Consider the following 17292-nt stretch of genomic DNA (forward strand, 5'->3'; position numbering starts at 1 on the left):
ATCCGGTTGTTCTGTAGCGTTTTTGTGCTTGGCATACATAATTATGCGGCGGCGGGGCAGAACTGGGTTCTCTGGGCACACGAGCATGCACCTCGCGCGCTGCCTGCCTGTTCTTGTTCTTGTTCTGCTCTGGCTCTGACTCTGGCTCTGGCTCCTCCTCTCCTTGGGGGACGGCCTCGTGTTCGTGTTCGTGCTCAAGTCGTTGTTGTGCTCGACTCTCCCCCTACCCCACCCCCTGCGTTGACGTTGACGGGCTCGGCTCTTGACGAGATCAAGTATTCGATTGGGTACGTCGCTGCGATGCGACTACCCTACCCTACCCTTGCACTCCACCATCCCCCACATACGCATACACATACCTAGCTCTGTATCTCCCTCCTATCTCCCCTTCCATCTAGGCGTTCGCTCGTTCGGTGGTCCGCCCTGCACCTTGCCCTTCCCTTCACGTTCCCTGCGGGCGGCGCACGCATGTTTTGAACATTTAACTTTTAACCTGCTCCTGCTCTGCTCCTAATGTTGTTGTTGCTGTTTGTTGTTCGCCGGCTGGCGGCCGGCGGCCGGCGTCACTGGGTAACGAGCCGCTTCAAACTCGTCGATACCTGGGGTTGCAATGTTTAGATGTTTAGATGTGTTCACTTGTTTCTGTTTTTCTGTTTATGACCATTTTGGTTTTGAGCCGATCCCCTGATCCCCTGATCGAATCATGAACGGTGAACGTTGAACCGTGTCTGGCTACTGCTACTGCTACTGCTACTGCTACTAGTTGTCTCATTGTCAGTAATCGTAACAATTTCTCGGTGCACGTGAGGTTGTGTTACATGTGTATTTTGCGGTGTGGTTTGTGTCTTCTTGGACCTTGGTGGGTGGGCGGCCGTGACGGTCGACTTGATACCGATGCCAATGGCCCGGGGTTGTGTAAACTACTCAAGAGAGCAGCGATACGTCACAAAGGCGAGCGTTTTCGAGATCTTCATGTCGTCTGCGCCGGCCTACTAATACGATACGATATCTGCACATTACTTCAACTTGGCCAGCTAAACAGGTGCAACGTGGGCGTGCCGGTTGAGGATCGTAATCAACGACACGCGCGAAGCCATGCCGGCTTCCCCTGGATCCAGATCATGATGCGCCATCGTCCGCTTCACGTCCTGTTCCGCCACCACCATCACCGCCGCCGCCGCCGCCGCCGACTCGTCCTGCTGTGTCCATTCACAATATCAATGTCTCCTTCATCTGCCTCCAACCTCCAGTCTGATGCTGCTAGCCCATCTGCCACCTATATCAAGGCGATTGACCATGCCGTCGAACCCGAGGCAAAAGAATCCGAGTCAGAGTCGTCGCCGTCGCCCTCGTCGTCGGAATCCGAGGGGGAAGATGAACCCGACATCACCAACTTTGTCCGTCAGGGAAAGGTATTCGACCGTGTGAAGGCCATCGAGCTCGACGAGGAATGTCTGAACCGGTGGGGAGAAGCCGTCTACGACCTGCTCCATGGGCCGAACACCCATGCGCAGCTGTCCCCAGAACGCTATCGTAAGGAGATTGTCGACAGAAGACTGTCCGCGGCGTATCGCATGACCTATCGGACGTACTGCACCTTCCCCAATATCCCTCGTCTCGAGCGCAATGTGCTCTTGATCCGGCGTCCGGGGACGTTGGTGTGGCTGTTCGTCTTGAAGGATAACAGCTCGAAGGAGGCTATCCATGCGCCACTCGACCCGGAGGACGTCGAAGCCGTGAAGAAGTTCCTTGGAGTGAAGGAGCAGAAGGTGAAGTGGCGCGCTGTGAAGCGGGGCCAACTGGTAGTTGGTGCGTGCACGCTGGCCAATACCAACGTCTGATTTGATGTATTCAAGCTTTGTTCTCAGGTCGCTGGGACTGAGATCTATCGCCTTGTGAGCATCAGACGCACAGGAAGAAAAGTCACTTGTACGGTATCTCACTGCGTCTCGACTTCTCTTGCCTACTTACGTGATTGGCGTGTTTCACAGTGCTGCGTCTGTCTTTGCAACCGAAGACTTCTCTCTTTGCGAACACATGTCTAGCCGTACTTGTATACCAAGTCTACGAGATACTTGTCGTCATCAAGTATCATTACATTCTGTATTTGGATTGGGCCCTATGTGATACTCATTTGCTCCCAGTGCGGCCGCAACCGTCAAAGCAGCGGCGACGACGATGACTGCACTGACTTTGACCTCGATCGGACGCGTTCCGGCGCCATTCAATGATGCTCCTGGATGACGGTGCGTCTGACATGGCGCATGCGATGACCTACAGCTGTGGTGGTGCCCGTCCACCGCCGAACGATGACTATGTTACCTGCAAGTTACTCCTCGATGGTACCATCAAGTTCCTCGGCATCGTCCGCAAGCGGGATCTCCTCCATGTTTGGCGCGATCTCCGCGAATAGGGATATGTTGTCCGGGTGCGTCGAAACAAGTGGCTGCATCTGCCGCAGGACGCGCCGTATCCCCTCGCTGTAGTGCTGCTGCGCCAACACGTCACGTCCATCCCGCATCATCTTGAGCAGCGCCGCAAAGGCAGCGTCCTCGTCCTTCTGGACCACCGCGAATGTCTCGTGTGACGCCCCCGCGCACCAGATCTCGTACGCCGTAAACTTGGCGGTCTGCTGCTGCGTGCGCGGCGACCGTTGTTCCGAGTCGGCCACTACGGGCGAACTGACAGCAGGCGTTGGAGACGCAAGCGCAAAGACCATGCGCAGAACCGGCGGCGATTCCTTGACGTCGCGGTCGAACAAGCCGCATCTGTACGGGTTCATGTTCATGAAGACCGGGTATTGGATCTTCGCCTTGTAGTGCCGGCTATTCTGCGACTGGATCAGGATCGCTGTCACCTTGTCCTTCTTCAACTCGGTGCCAAACAGGACAGGGACGACGATATCGATGCCGACATTGCCGTCGGCGCAGATGATAGCTGCACCGCGCGAGATGGCGAGGAGGAGATACTCCTGGTTCACCACATCGTAGCTTTGAGCCTTGATGAAGTGGTTGAAGTAGATGAACGCGCCCTCAAAGGCTTTGACTAGCGTCGTTTGAGAGTGGTCGACATTCTGAACTGCACGGGGAAGGCTACCAGCGCACAAATCGAAGTTGGTCTGTCCGAGAAGCGCCACCAGGAACTGCTTGACAGTGACGATGCGCCGCTGAGAGGCACCGTCGTCCTTGTGACTCTCAGAATTGGCCTGGGCGAACGAACCGGCTCCAGGTGGGAGCTCGGTGTTGAGAAGAGGGAACGTGGTCGCGCAGTCGCGCGCGTACAACAGCAACAAGGCAGTCGCAATCTCTCCCCTCGGGCCAAGGTCAAGGAGAGATTCGCGGAGGTAGTGGGAAAATACGGTGAACGGCTCCAGCCCCGCACGGTCAGCCGGTTCCTTGGCTCGCCCGTCCGACCACCTAAGTTGGACCATCGCAAGGTACGCAGCCTCGGCAAGAAACGGCTCTGAAGCGGATGCGGTGATGATGGGTGAGAATCCAGCGCCAGCGTACAGGAGCAGGCGCATGTGGTTAGCTACCAAAGTGCGCTCCACGGCGGCGACGTCCTCTTCGTTTCTAGGTTGCGACAACTGGACTGCGCTGAAGTTAATCGGGATCCGGACAGCGATGCATGCCAGTGCTTGTTGCTTTGACATCGATGCAGGCGTAGGATTATGGTCATAGAGAAGTTTATTCCCAGCGAGCCGAAGGACGTTGTTCTTGAGTCTCTCGTCGTCTCCTGCGGCGTCGTACATGGCGGGAAACCTAAAGGTAGGAGTGAGGGATCGATAAGAAAGAAGGAGAAAAAAAGGGAAGGAAAATAATCTAACAATGGACGGCCCAAGTGGACGATGTGATGCGTGGAGGCAACTTCTGCCAACGTCCATGCCTTGCCTGCCTTGGTCTTCGTGAAACGCTGCGCAAAGACATCGAGTGGCGTCCACACTATGGGCTCGAACGGACGTAACACCGTCCTCACGACCCGCGCTGAGCTGTCAAATGGTGGAGGCGGAGGGAATTGCTCAAGTTGGGCCACTGTCGAAAGGAAGAGGGCGAAGATAGGCAGTACCCTGAAGATGCGGAGAACACGTCGCACTACGGGGAACGGCGTGACTTCCCTGAAGAAAGAGGAATCCGTGAGCAGCTGTGCCTCATCAAAGCACACAATGACAAGTGGTTTGGAGTGTTTGTCCACGGTTTTGGGAGGAAGCGCAGACTTGAGATAGTCGGTCAACGCTTTCGCCGCGTCCTTCACATTTGAAACGTCTCCTGAGTGACAACGCATCTCTGCACTTCAGTAAGAATACCACAACATGAAACGTGCGACTAACCAGTTTCATCCTGGATATTCACAATAGGAGATTGACTACACTGTGTTTTGTCATGAAGGCCATACTGAGCGCTATCATTCTCGGTGCTGTGGAATTGATGGGACGTTGCCAAGAGCTGCATGAAGTCAGGTACAGTACGAGATGAAAGCTCACGAGTAGAACACTACCTTGTTCGCATTCGTGCACACTTCGTCGTAGAACTTCTGCCGGTACGTGCCATGCCGACCGTAGACCATGCCTTCGCTCATCTTACTACGGAACTCGCTCGCGATTTGCGACGGATTCTTGGTCTCTGCAGCGATGGTGAGTTAAGAATAGGGTTTACAGACAAGAAGAACATACTGTCGGAGTTGATCGTCTGCGCATGTTTCAGTGCAGTCTGAAACAACACGTAGATGAAGACCTGGACGCGTCGATCCCACTCGTCAATTCTGTGCACTTTCAAAGATTGAAACCATGCTTGAACTGCCACATCGGGGGGCGGGTAAGCTGTTCGGAGATGCTTCAGTCAGTGTCGCAATGAACAAGGAGGATGCATGGCATACCATTCTTGCTGCCAAGGTTCATCGAGATGCAGAATACTTTCTTAGCGAGCTCGTCGACCATGCGCGACTTCCCAGTGCCCGAGGACTGAGTGATTGAAGCATAGCGAGCGTATCGCTCAACGCCTCCCGGCTTGGTCATGTAGCCTTCAAGCACGCTTTCAAGCACATCGGAGTTTCCTACGTACGGCTGTTTCCAAGAAGCCGTGACCACTGGAATCGGTATGTGAGCGTATATAAGCCTCACAAAGGTTGTCACTGACCTGCTTCTTCACTGGGGCTCAATTTACCTGGCCACACCGACGGTAGTTTCGGAGAAGATTCGGGGGTGGTGCGAAAGATGGTACCTAACCGACCACATACTGTCAGATCACCGATGGTGGTGAAAACGTTACGCTAGTACTTACGCGACTTTAAGGCACTCCGAAAATCTCGCCGTTCCAAATATCCCTTCAGCTCGGGGTCAGATTTGAGAAGAGCCTCGGCCTCTTCGGGAGGGGCACAAACCCCTGCTTGGAGATCGGAGATGATCGCCAACATGGTCATCAAGGCGACTTTTGGCGGCCAGTGACCAAAGCTGCTCTCGACTGTGGCCAAGCAGGCCTCATAGGTTTCCGATGTCAACCCGAACGGATGCTTGTCACCCTCGGTGTTCGATTGCGGCGAGGTGTGTGGGTCTTTCGGCAAAGCCGCTCTGCCCGTTGGGTCATCATGCTCATCGGAGCGCAACTTCTTTGTGGAACCGTCTCCTGAGTGGCCCGAGAGGGTTCGCTTTAGATCTGAGGACATCGGATGCGTATGGTGGTTTGCAAGCATTGGAAGTTGGGAGGAGGCTCAGCATGCTTAGTCATCGTGCGTGTGCACGTGCCTCCTCATCAGACGCGCGTCCCCAACCGCAGACACTGCAAAGAACGTATCCTTTCCGCACGCGAGAAATGGTAAGTAATTTGGAGGAAAGAATCAAACTTCCAGATACTTTGCTAAACCATACGTTTGAACCTTTTCAGCCTTAGAAAATATTCTTGCAACCTTTTCTTACCCTAGAGAGGTGCAGTAGCCGGAGATTCATCAGCCTTTCGGCGAATGATAGATCTTAACATTTCACTTACCATTTCATGATCATTTCCTGAATAGGCAAACGATGACGGGTTTCCTGTGAGAGTTCGATTCGACACCCATACGCTAGCGAGCACACTCAAGCGCGAATGAATACACCCAGTGGTACGCTAGTACCTCCCTCACACGCACACGCAAGGCCAGAGACAGAGATGGAGAAGAGCTACCAATAAGACTCGAGGACTAACTAGAACTAAAGCGGCAACACTATACAGAGGAGCACACAGGCAGGCAGGCAGGCAGGCAGGCTAGCTATGAGACAACGGAGACAACGGAAACAACGGAGGACTGGGACGGGGGGCAACGGTCGAGACAAAAGAGCACGTAGTCGTCAGACGGGGGACGGGGGACGGGGGACGGGGTAAGAGGACGTGACGTAAGAATGCAACAGACAAACAAAAAATGGGCACGGTCGACGACGACCGACACTAGAACTAACACAATCGCTCGTGCGGGCGAGCGAGCAATCAAGTATGTACGTAGAAGTAGGTAGTAGGCAGGCGGGGCTCGACGACAAGGCGCGCGTATCATACGGGGCAGGGGGGTAACAACGGCTCGACGGCAGCTGGATGGCGGGTTGGGAATCGGGTTCGGAGGGAGGGGTGAGGGAGTAGCACACTACTACTATGTTTACGCAAACCGAGACCGGTGAACGGCGCCGACTAAACATGGTTGGTGGGAACGAGGATGGTGAGTCAACGATCGGGCAATGGCGTCGGAAGGATGAAGGAGGGCGAGGGTAAGGGCAAGGGTGGCTGGATGGGCGCAGCCAAGTCGGCGCGCTGCGGGGCCTTTTGACGATGTTTTGATATAAATACGATCATCCAGGGCTACGCCAGCGCGCGACCCGGCGGAGGCAGAAGAAAGTCTGAGTCGGAGCGGAGCAACGGGAAGAGGACAGGCGCACGCGACGGACGAGAGAGAAGGGGGAGCAGAGAAGAGCCGGGGGGAAAGAAGAGCATAACGTAGGGAGAAAATTACGCGCGCACAGGGCACAGCGGTGTCCGACGCATGCATGAAGCAGTATGGGGGAATCTGAATATATCCGCACAAGCATCGAGCAACGGGCAATAGTCCTTCCGGGTTCCAGATCCAAGCAGAGCAACACATCGTGCAGGCGAAAGAACGAAGGAGGACACGACCATGTCCATCCACCCACTCATGCCACGGCCCACAACACCCGATTGGGAACGCCACAACGCCAGCGCTTACACCTTCGCACCCCACCGTGCTGGCGCTCACGTTGCGTTCTCCGGGTCAAACCACGCGGCGAAGTCGCGCTCAAAGTTCAGACTCGAGTCCCCGTTGAACAAGGTGGGGTCAAAGTCCAGGCTCGCAGAGAAATCGATTCCGAACGAGTTCGGGTCGAGATCCGTTGGTGCGGGCGGAGGCGGTGGCGGCGGGTGGTTCGACATGTTAGGCGTGGACGCATTTAGGATCGCTGATGGCGAGGGCGCGGTCATCGTCGACGCAGTGGGAGTGGGCGGTGCGGGTGTTGACACACCTGTAGGCCCGGATCCACCTGGGCCACCGGGTCCTCCAGGCTGACCTGGTCCCTGCCCGCCAATGCCTGCTGCGGCGTGTTGTGGAGAGGCGTCGACGCGGCCGTTTGGCGGTGGTCCGCCATCTTCCTGCTTTGTAGGCCCACCCGGGGTCTTTGCAGACATCGCCGGGGACGGCGGCGGCATCATGCCCGACATTGGCTTGCCCTGGGGCTGCCGGTTCCCAGGTCCAGGTGGATGTCCGCCAGGCATCCCACCACCCTGTACATCGGATGCAGACGGAGAGGGAACACCAGCGGGGAGCATCTGCTGCAAGTGCGGCGGCTTGTGGATGGTCTGCATGGCCTGTCGGTACTGGGGAGGACGTGCGTCGGACAAGGTTCTGTCTCCAGCGAGGCCCAGACTTATACGTACCTGGTGGATCCCGCCTTGCGCGGGCGCACCCATCATGCCCGGCGCCATCGGTGGGTTCATGGGGCTCATCTGCGGGGTGCCCAACCCGTGCCCGAGCATTGCGTTGTTCATGCCTGGCATCGGCTGCCCAGGGAAGGGTTGCATTTGCATCGGCCCTCGCATCATACCGTTCGGTCCCATCTGAGACTGCATGGGCGGTCCTCCATGCTGTGGCTGCGGAGGTTGTGGAGCGTACATTGGTGTCATTGGGGGCTGTTGCTGCTGCTGCTGCTGTTGTTGTTGCTGCTGCTGCATTTGCTGTTCGCTGTTTGCGGGGGATCTGCGGACACGCTTTCGATCCGGAGGAGACGATTCATTTCTCGTCGGCAATTGTTCGGGCTAGTCGAAGCGGTGCGTCAGTCAAGATGCCGATTTACCAATTGATATCAATCTTTTGTTTTGTTCTTACCTCCTGCCCAGGCGACGTGCTGTTGCGCTTGGCACCGCGCTGTTGTTGGCTCTGGCCAGGATGAGGAGGCTGGAGAGGCGGTTGCCCATGCTGCGGCATCTGCGAGTTGCGGAGGCCGGACGGAGGCTGCATAGGGGGTCCTGGCTGACCACCTTGCATATTGCTGGGACCAGGCACGTTAGGCGGCTTCATGGTCAGGCGGAACCTATTGACCAATTGTTGCTAGACGTGCATCATCAATATCGCTTACGCTTGCAGATCAAGACACGAACAACAGACAAACCTTCTCCTCAGGGGTCATGGCCGATACATCCTTGTCAGGCATGTTCAGCTCCTGCTTGAGCTTCTGCAACGTAGGTGGGGGTATGCGGTTCAAGTCTTGCAGGACCATCTCGTGCGAATGCGGTGCCATCCCGGGTGGCTGACGGTGCGACATGGATGGGCTCGGATGCATGAGGTTGTTCTGAGCCGGCGATCCTGGATTGCTCGGTGATCGACCGACGAGTTGTTGATATGCAGGTTGAGGGGTCTGCTGCGTCGAGCCCATCGGACCCTGAGGTCCGTTCGGGGGGAGCATGTTACCTCGGTTCATCTGCGTGAGCGGTGGATTGGCCCCAACGGGACCGAGACCGCCCATTTGTTGAGACGTGCCGGGAGCGTTCGGCGCGTTTGGCGGGGAGTGGGCCATAGTCGGAGACTGGAAGGGCACCCCATTCGGACCTCGTTGCTGCGGAGCGACAGGACGCTGGCCAGGGAGGCCTTGCTGCATGTTCTGACCCTGCGGAGGGGCGACTCCTGCTGGAGGGCCTGCAGATGAGCCGGGAACACCGTTTGCCTGTGCCATGTTACCGGGGAAGGGGACAGCGTTGGGGGTGCCATTGGAAAGAGGTCCGCCGGGGGGAGGGACAGGTGGGCCGACGCCGTTGGGTTGCGGACCTGGTTGGCCGGGTGGTCGGACACCATTGGGGAAGCGTGCTTGTGGCTGCTGACCCGGCTGGGCGGCATTTCTCTGCTGCTTCTGGGCTGCATTCTGTAGCGCCGCTTGGTGCTGAGGAACAGCTTGTACGGGGGCCAAACGAGCGATCGACGGGGTGGTACGCACCTGTGTGTACAATATCGCCTCCTCCGGACCATGTCCATTACTCTTCGCGGTGAAGAGAACCCAGAAGACACTCCACCATCTACGAGGAAGGCCCGGGCGGGCTAAGAGAGAGGGCGGGGATGAACGCCTGACAAACACTCACTCGAAGAGCAGACCCTGCTTCGCATTTATCGGTGGTTGCGACTGGGGCGGTATTTGTGCCTCGACCATGAGCTCCTGGGCTGTCTTGTGGAAGCCGCGCTTGAGGCAGTAGTCGTATATGTAGATGTTGAACCTATCGGACAAGAACGAGGGGGGCAGTGAGTACGGTCGCATGAGCAGAACGCACGGGCGCGGATACGGACATTCGGTCTCCATCCCACTGGATTGGAGGGTCGGCGTGGGGCGGGGTGTTGGCCGCGGTAGCCGTGGTGCCATCGGTGGCCATGGCAGGGGCGTCTGGGAACTATCGAGGCTGAGGTGGCGTTTTGTGTTAAGAGGGGGCGGCGGACGTAGAGCGACGTGTACGCACCTCGCGCAGCAGCGATAGACAGCAGAACGGATAGACGAGGGGCGAGGTGTGGGAGAGTGTGGCCCGGGGCGCGGGGGCGATTAGGGTCGGGTGTAGGGGATGGGGCGGTGCTGAGGGCGGGGGAGTGGGCGCTGTGTGGGACGTCGAGGGCGGGTGGGTGGACAGCGAGGAGATCGTCGGGTCGGGGGGGCGGGGGGCGGGGGACGTGGACGATGGATGGTATCGGCTGAGAAGGGAAGCGGGAGAGGAAGAGCAGGGCGAGGACAGGCTCAGCCCTACACGCGACGTCTGCCCGATGGGAATCGGGCGGGTCACACGGCCGGCATTTCGCGGCCCCTCTGCCTCTCTGCCTCTGTCCCAGACACGCGTCCTTTCAGCCAGCACCAGCCGCAAAACAATTATACGCCTACACGAGTACAACATTACACGCTAGTACCAGTATCGTATCGTATCCTATAGCCATCACAAAGACAAAAGGACAAAGCAATTACACAGCAATTCGGCAACGCACTCTCGCCACTCAGCATCATTCCCGAGCTCACAAAGCTGCATCGCCCGCTCCCAGCTCGCGAGCTCACGCTGCGCACACCCCAGTAGGGCGATCGCGAGCTAGTGCCGCCGCACCACAGCAATCTGGAAGTCCCACCCGCCAATCACATACTTGACCTCCAGCAGCCGCTTCAGCTCCCGCCAGCCCGTGTCCGCGTTCGAGATCTCCTGCTTGTCCGTCACCACGTAGATAAAGTCCGCCGGCGAGAGCAGCGACCGAAGCAGCGAGCCCACCAGGAACGCGATTAGCGCCACAATGACCACCGTCGACAGCGGGTACGACCCCGTCCGAGCAGCCCCCTTCCTCACTTGAGCCCGCGTCAGCAGCCCTCCAGATCCCGGCCCTCTGTTCGCTGCACCGTCGACCGCTCCGGGCACCGCAGACGACTCCGAGCCTTCTGGACTCGAGCTTGTCGCCGTGAAGAGCGCGCTCGACCGTCTCGAAGGGCTGAACCTGAGGAACGGGTGGTGCGTGTACTCGTTCAGTATTCGCATCAGCCCACTCGCTGCACTCTCGGGTGCGTGGTTTTCCGTCGACGACGGCACCGGTGTCGCCTGCTAAAACGCAATACAACTTGTCAGCGTCCGTTCATTGCACCGAAGCGCGTCTACCGTGTCAGCTACCGAAATCTACGCTGACAGCTGGCGCCCGCAGCGCGAGCAGATAGGCATGGCAAGCCCAGCAGTCGCAATGGCATCATATGCATCCAAGTTGTACGATGACCGACTTCTTCGAAGCAACGCAGGATACGCTGCCTCGAAGAATCCGACCACACGGGATGATATCTGGTCCGAGAATTCGCGGAACAGACCATCACCAACACTCCCGGGGAGACCACCAGTGCAAGCTGCCACCACATTCTCCAGCGGGAGTGGACGACCAGCCACCATCGTTCCCACATGGCACGACTGCAGGTGGCAACAGGGGCATGCGCAGGCCAGGCCAGAACCCGCGAGGTGGACTCGACCCCAGAACGAGCCCCGAAGGCCACCCGCTGCCGGCGCTCACACAAAACTAACGTAACTCACGTTCTCGGTAGCAACCTCCTTGATGTCTGCAGGCGCGACCCCGTTCTCCTTCGCCTCCACCTCCGGCGCACCAGAAGGCTCGGGCGCACTCGTCGGGGCTTCCAGAAGGTGCTGGGCCACGGCCAGCGGCGCCTGCAGTTCCGCAGGCACAGGCTCTTCCGCGGAGACCGACCTAGCGTTCCACAAGGAGTGAATGCCGCGCAAATGAGGAAAAAAATGGTCAGCGTCACAGTCCACACCCACACGCCCACCGCGGAGATTGACCGCGGCCCGCATGCAATATACGCTTGAATCATGGAAAACATGCACTCACCGTGCGAGGATGTCCATCTTTGCCGCCCGCGTCTCCAGCAGCTCCTCCCGCCCTAGCGCCGTCAGGCTCTCCTTCTCGCTCATCACAGCCACGGCTGCCCCGTTCACCGCCACCGTCATCCCTTTCTGTGCTGCGCCGTTGCCCGTTGCTGGGCGGACCCGAACATCGATAATGGCCCGCCCTTCTTCCAGATCCAGCAGCCACTGCGGTTTGGGCGGTGCGCTCCTCGTCTCGCCGGTCAGCGGGTCCACGATCGTCGTCATCTGGTACTGCGCGGTCGGGAGGGAGAAGCGGATCAAGTGCCGTGGGGGCCGGTCGGCGTTGAGCCCCGCTGAGTGCAGCGGGGACGGAGGTAGCGTATACGCCGCACACGCAACCGGGAGCACTACCTCCCCATCGTCTTCCCCATCACTCGGAGCCGCCTCGCTCTCGCTCCCCGAGCCCGAGCCCGAACCCGATGATGTCGATGTCGATGACGAAGCTGGAAGGACGAGTCGACTCTTCTTGCTCTTCTGCACTCGAGACCGCACCCGGACGTCGTAGCCGCTCGGATAGAGTTTCGAATCCACAATGAGCTCCGAAACCAACAGATCCACCGGAAGCCGTACCTCACCGCGAGGCGTGAACATCGTCGATGAGCGCGGACGCGGGGAGCGCGAGCGTGCGGCCCGAATTCGACTTTCAGACGCGCTGGGCTCAAGACTCCGGTTGCCTTGTCCTTGTCCTTGTTCACCTGGTGATGACGAGGCGGTATTCTCTGTAGCGGGGGAAGCATCGTTGGGAGTGATGATCCGGCTCGGTCTTGGCGTCCGGTCGTCTTTGGGAGCGGGAGAAGGGAAGCAGCTGGATCCGTTGAGAATCATAAGACTTGCGTATACCCGGCTTGTGGGATTGAACGTAGCCGTTAGGAATGTGCGACTCGGATCGCGGCGACGGAGCGTCCACGAGTACTGCGACTGTGCCCTGAGCTTGTCCTCTGGGGACGGCGCGAGGACGAAGCCTGCTGCCGGCAACCGCATCAGCGGAGACGGAGACAAGCTTTTGAGGTAGCTTTCGACAGCGAGGATCGACTTCGGGAGCATGCCGTTGATAATTGAGTTGACAGCGGCGGGAATGGAACCTGCATAATCCACCGCGACAACGCGCGTGCATCGGGTGGACGGGATCGCGTAGTTCTCTGCTGAATATGGGTCAAGCGTCTCGAGGATCCATGCGTCAAGGAACACACGGCCAACGGGGAGGGAATAGGGGTTGTACTTGCTCGCCGCGAACTGACTGACCGAATCCGGGGAGAAAGACGCCGAGACACAGAAGATTGCCGAGCGAGCGTGGCTCTCGCTCGTCAGTTGGTCGACATCCACCGTATCCCGTCGAGATGTCGGTGCTGGTGCCATACCACGCGCGATGAGGGACGCCAAGTAGAATCCACGGTCACGGAAGGGGAAACCTCCCTTCATGGTCACGAAGGCAGTATGAGCGTCTGCACCGTAGGCTTCTAGCATGGCGACAGAGTCGAAGCGCGTGTCCCACTGCTTCCGGCAGTCATAGCTGGTTAGCACGGAGGCAATTTCTTCCGCAGCAACGCCTTCGACGACCTTCTCGCCCTTGTGAACCGGAATGGCGCTCGAGATCTCGGGGAACACCTTGCGATGGACCGGGACGTCCTTCTCGTTGACTGCAATCCAACCATCCCCTTTCGGCTGCGCATGGAGATCTTGCACGAACGCGAGGGCATCCAGGGCGTAGTGGATGGGAAGCTTCGAAGATGACAAGATAGCGTCTTCACCCGCAGCCATAGCAGGTGAGATGGCTGCGACCGCTTGTTGCGTGGTAGTCGTCGCCTGCTCTACTGCGTACGTGAAGAACTTGGAAAAGGACGTGGCGAAGGAGGGTGCGGTGGTGGAGAAAGTCGTTGTAGATGGTGAAGGAGGATTTGACGACTTGCCATTGCTGTCCTCGGCCGAATCGTTCTCCTTGTCTGCATCCCACTCAGCTTTGCGCCTACGGATGACTCCAAGGACAGGCGGCTGGTCGAGCGGAACACGCGTAGGTTTGACGCGTTTCTGCTTCATCAGATTCTTCGCCTCCCGCTCCGGCATCTCCTCGACGTCGACATCGACTTTGACGCCGTTGACCATCACGAGGCCCTTATCCTTGGGCGCGCTCACCGGACCTCGACGTACAATCGCCTGCAGACGTTCTTGGTCTGAGAAGACAGCATCGTGGGTGACGGTGAGCCATAGCCCTCCACCTCCCGCGGAAAACCGGTGGCGCCGAAGCGCCGCGATTGTCTGTGGTGGCGGATCGACGACGATATCTAGAGATGTGGCCCATGTGTCGAGGTCGCAGCGAATCTCGCACTCGATCATCGGCATGGGCGTTGCAGTGCTCTCGCTCGCCGTCCTCCTCTTTGCGCAACCCTCGTACTCGACGCGGAAGCTCCCGCGCTCGTGGTCGTACCGAAGCTGGTTCGCCTTGGCGCTCTCCAGTCGGGTGACGATAGGAGGTCCTCCGCACTTGATAGCAAACTCTCCAATCCCGGCGACAGCTGTGATCATCTGCTGGGGTATAGACGCCTTGTTCGACCAACCCTTGGGGTCAGACTGCTCTAGAAGCGTGACAAGCGTGGTGTTCGGCGATAAGGCTTCAATCGCCCAACCCTGCAGGTCGACCTGTGTACGGATGATGTTGGGGTCGACAGGTGGGATCTGCGGGAACAGATTTGGGTCGTCCGCGGAGAAGGCGAACACATGCACAGTTGTGGGAGACTTGTAGACTGTCTTCAGCACAACCATGTCTCGCCCACTGCCTCATCGTCAGCAGGATATCTGCGAGGGCGGAAGAGTGAGACTCACTTGACGGGCCATGCGGGCTTGGTCTTCAGATGCCAGAGTTCGGTCAACTCGTTCACATCGTCAAGAAGCACTGCGTCGTCGTACTGTTTGTCCCAGTACGCTCGAGCCCCCGGAGTCGTGATAGCGGCGTATAGATCCCACAGGCCGATGCCCACGAAAGTCGCCTCAGCACGATATACGACCAAAGTGGGGTCGATAGAGTCGAGCTGCGACACCGACACCCCACGTGCCTCGACCGCTAAAGCAGCTTTGTCAGGATCAGAAGTGAGTCGGGACGATGGTCACTTACTCTGTTTCCATTTGGCCTCCGGCTCCTGCAGCAGCGAGGAAAAGTAGATGTAATTGCGCTTGACACGCGAGAGGATGGACTTTTCAGCTGCGGCCGACCGTTCTGTTTGCATGCGCACAATCTGCGGCCGGTCTCCTACTGTCGACGCCCTGGAAGTGCTCGTCGCAGCAGTGGTGGAGGTAGCAACCGAAGACTGAGTATGCAGGCTTTGTTCAGCGACACTAGAGGCGTCCTGGAACATCGACTGAGAGATGAAGAAAGATGCGGGGTTTCGAGGCTCCAGCTCTTCGATCGGTTGGGGTATGCCGTTCAGCCGCATACCGCTAGATGGGCCAGATCGTTCAATGACAACCCGCACCTTGAGCACGGAGTGGTCGTTAGGCAACGACGCATGTTTGACAGACAACGTGAACTTCGGTTGTTCTTCGGGAGTGCTGTCGGAACTTGGTGAGGATGCCGCGGCGCGAGTGGCGTGCGCCGTCCAAGGAAGTTGAGCGACCTCTGATGATCCCTTCGTTGAAAGCTGTACGTCCCAGCCGTGGGCAGAAGGTAGAGAGAACTCCACAGATCGAGTAAGCCGCCGTATCTCGCGTAGAGTGTGCAACTCCTCCACACTGTGCTCTGTCGATTGCTGATGTTCGTCGTCTTCAGGGACGATGGAGTAGTCCACCGTGAGCGCCTCCCTGTCGACTGCAAATCGTATCCGCTCAATCGATACTCCATTCCCGTAGCCGGTCAAGAGAGGAACGCGGACTCCCCGCTGTTGGACGGTCTTGTACAGACCCACCGTCATCGCGCTGAGCTGCTGGGCGAGGCTTGTCGCGGAAGTGAAGCTCCAAACCAGCCTGAAGTTGTGCTGCCAGAAGCAGGTGATGCGTAGCCGCGATGCATTTGCTCGGGAGCCTTGTTCCGTGCCTTGCGGATATATGCACTGTATGCACCAAGCAAACACTAACACATATTGGGATCAATAGTATGAACATACACGAAGAACGACTCACATGCAACATCGGAACGAACATAAGGAGGAGACGGTCGCAAATACGTTGGTTCGTCGGGGGAACGCGGTAAAGAGGTAGAGATGTCGATGAGGGTTGTGGCGTCATTGAAGGTACGCGAGATCGTCACCGCGTCGCGCGGACTGGCATGGTGTGGGTGGACGAGTGGCGTACAAATGGAATCAAGGACTTACTTTGCTGGCCACCCAAGTGTGAAGTTCACCTTTGAGATCCGCGTCGCTTGGTCGAACATCTCCAGCAACTGCGCACTTTCAACAGCCGGATCCCACTCCTTCCGCAACTCCGGAGTCACGAGCACGGATTTCCACGCACCCAGCGATACGGGTTCATCACCTATAGGGACCTCCATGACAGCACGGTAGATATTCTCCCCTGACTTGTTTGCTCGGCGGTGGAGGATGACATCAGAGAGCTCGGGAACAGTCATGGCACGACCCTTGCCCTTGCTCACGGGAGAACCAACATCGTTGGATGTCGGGACGCGCTTCCATTCGGGGGATGAGTGGGAAGTGAGGAGTTGTCGGAAGTGCGCTTGGGCATTATCGAGTGCTGCGTACCACGAATCCCGTAGTCTATACATGCACTCTAAGTCAGTCCAGCCTTCTTATAGTAACAATCGAAGAAACCCGCGTACCTGAAATCAAGCAGATAAATAGTAGTACAGCGGCCACCATCGGAATGAATTGGGTCGAAACGGAAGTGCGTTGGGACGAGAAGGGGTGGAAGGATCAGACACATAGACAGCCTTCTGCGACGATGTATGCGCACCTTGCACCATCCATAATGTATTAAAGCGTAAAGTAGTCGTCAAATGTCGTCGTAAGGTACTCCGTGGCGACTTATTGGCACATCCGAGCTCAGCATTCTCGCTCCGAGAGGCAGCGCGGTGAGTACACTTACAGCCTATGCGTGGTTCTTTGCTTGTGTTCCCTATTATCTCTGATCCTGCTTTGCTCCTTGAAGTCGGCCGCTCAGCGTTGCGGAGGTGAGGTGGGTGTCGTGGAGGAACAAGGCAGCTAATTGTGGTACGGGCGTGATGTTGTAGAGTCCACGTGAACGTGAAGGAGAACGACACGTTGTCGCCGCAAGTAAGATGAGGTACACCGATGAGAAAGACGTGTTCGACGCCGTAGAGGACGAGCGCGACGACGTCGGCGATGTGGGTTGGTGGTGAGTACAACGTGCGACGCGACTCTGACGGCGGCGGGCGGGTCGGTGATCAGCGTCATCGTTCCATTTCTGGACTTGTTAATGAAGGCACCTATCCAAAACTAAT

The 17292-nt window shown here is 57.8% G+C and overlaps 5 protein-coding genes across 5 annotated transcripts; 1 reads left to right on the forward strand and 4 right to left on the reverse strand.

Annotated features, from left to right (window-relative positions):
* Positions 1 to 456: 456 nt before the first annotated feature.
* Positions 457 to 2137, forward strand: L226DRAFT_112104 (uncharacterized protein). Its single transcript, XM_067672140.1, has 4 exons — positions 457 to 951; positions 1035 to 1809; positions 1869 to 1929; positions 1992 to 2137. Exons 1-3 carry the CDS (start codon positions 895 to 897, stop codon positions 1880 to 1882), a joined length of 846 nt encoding a protein of 281 aa, XP_067533680.1. The 5' UTR covers positions 457 to 894; the 3' UTR covers positions 1883 to 1929; positions 1992 to 2137.
* Positions 2138 to 2353: 216 nt separating this feature from the next.
* Positions 2354 to 3181, reverse strand: L226DRAFT_433533 (uncharacterized protein; the record flags this gene model as incomplete). Its single annotated transcript, XM_067674731.1, has 1 exon — positions 2354 to 3181. A coding segment is annotated over one exon (828 nt), but the record flags the coding sequence as incomplete, so codon positions are not given.
* A 33-nt stretch (positions 3182 to 3214) lies between these two features.
* L226DRAFT_435711 (uncharacterized protein) lies at positions 3215 to 5086 on the reverse strand (the record flags this gene model as incomplete). Its single annotated transcript, XM_067674752.1, has 6 exons — positions 3215 to 3761; positions 3827 to 4265; positions 4328 to 4398; positions 4481 to 4619; positions 4670 to 4816; positions 4873 to 5086. Coding segments are annotated over 6 exons (1557 nt in total), but the record flags the coding sequence as incomplete, so codon positions are not given.
* A 1853-nt stretch (positions 5087 to 6939) lies between these two features.
* L226DRAFT_112166 (uncharacterized protein) lies at positions 6940 to 10056 on the reverse strand. The gene is made up of 8 exons (XM_067672141.1): positions 9963 to 10056; positions 9796 to 9905; positions 9594 to 9725; positions 9452 to 9530; positions 8633 to 9397; positions 8350 to 8571; positions 7902 to 8279; positions 6940 to 7841 (listed from the first exon to the last, which is right to left on the reverse strand). The coding sequence occupies exons 2-8, from the start codon at positions 9876 to 9878 to the stop codon at positions 7224 to 7226; spliced, it is 2277 nt and encodes a 758-aa protein (XP_067533683.1). The 5' UTR covers positions 9879 to 9905; positions 9963 to 10056; the 3' UTR covers positions 6940 to 7223.
* An 88-nt stretch (positions 10057 to 10144) lies between these two features.
* Positions 10145 to 17207, reverse strand: L226DRAFT_536615 (uncharacterized protein). The gene is made up of 9 exons (XM_067681151.1): positions 16917 to 17207; positions 16785 to 16854; positions 16190 to 16588; positions 15999 to 16138; positions 14998 to 15948; positions 14709 to 14946; positions 11854 to 14658; positions 11541 to 11712; positions 10145 to 11069 (listed from the first exon to the last, which is right to left on the reverse strand). The coding sequence occupies exons 2-9, from the start codon at positions 16796 to 16798 to the stop codon at positions 10572 to 10574; spliced, it is 5217 nt and encodes a 1738-aa protein (XP_067533684.1). The 5' UTR covers positions 16799 to 16854; positions 16917 to 17207; the 3' UTR covers positions 10145 to 10571.
* Between the last annotated feature and the right edge of the window lie 85 nt (positions 17208 to 17292).

The sequence above is a fragment of the Lentinus tigrinus genome, assembly GCF_003813185.1.
Source record: "Lentinus tigrinus ALCF2SS1-7 unplaced genomic scaffold L226scaffold_19, whole genome shotgun sequence".
Taxonomy (NCBI): domain Eukaryota; kingdom Fungi; phylum Basidiomycota; class Agaricomycetes; order Polyporales; family Polyporaceae; genus Lentinus; species Lentinus tigrinus.

What these genes read in the sequence shown, in the direction of transcription:
- L226DRAFT_112104 (XM_067672140.1), top strand. Translation starts at nt 895, where the DNA reads ATGCCAATGGCCCGGGGTTGTGTAAACTACTCAAGAGAGCAGCGATAC. An exon ending in AGCAGCGATACGTCACAAAG is followed by an intron (nt 952 to 1,034) that starts GCGAGCGTTTTC and finishes CAACTTGGCCAG; the next exon opens with CTAAACAGGTGCAACGTGGG.
- L226DRAFT_112166 (XM_067672141.1), bottom strand. Translation starts at nt 9,878, where the DNA reads ATGGCCACCGATGGCACCACGGCTACCGCGGCCAACACCCCGCCCCAC. An exon ending in CAGTGGGATGGAGACCGAAT is followed by an intron (nt 9,726 to 9,795) that starts GTCCGTATCCGC and finishes CTTGTCCGATAG; the next exon opens with GTTCAACATCTACATATACG. An exon ending in AAGCAGGGTCTGCTCTTCGA is followed by an intron (nt 9,531 to 9,593) that starts GTGAGTGTTTGT and finishes CCTTCCTCGTAG; the next exon opens with ATGGTGGAGTGTCTTCTGGG.
- L226DRAFT_536615 (XM_067681151.1), bottom strand. An exon ending in AAGATGGACATCCTCGCACG is followed by an intron (nt 11,713 to 11,853) that starts GTGAGTGCATGT and finishes GTGGAACGCTAG; the next exon opens with GTCGGTCTCCGCGGAAGAGC. An exon ending in AGGAGGTTGCTACCGAGAAC is followed by an intron (nt 11,070 to 11,540) that starts GTGAGTTACGTT and finishes ATTGCGTTTTAG; the next exon opens with CAGGCGACACCGGTGCCGTC.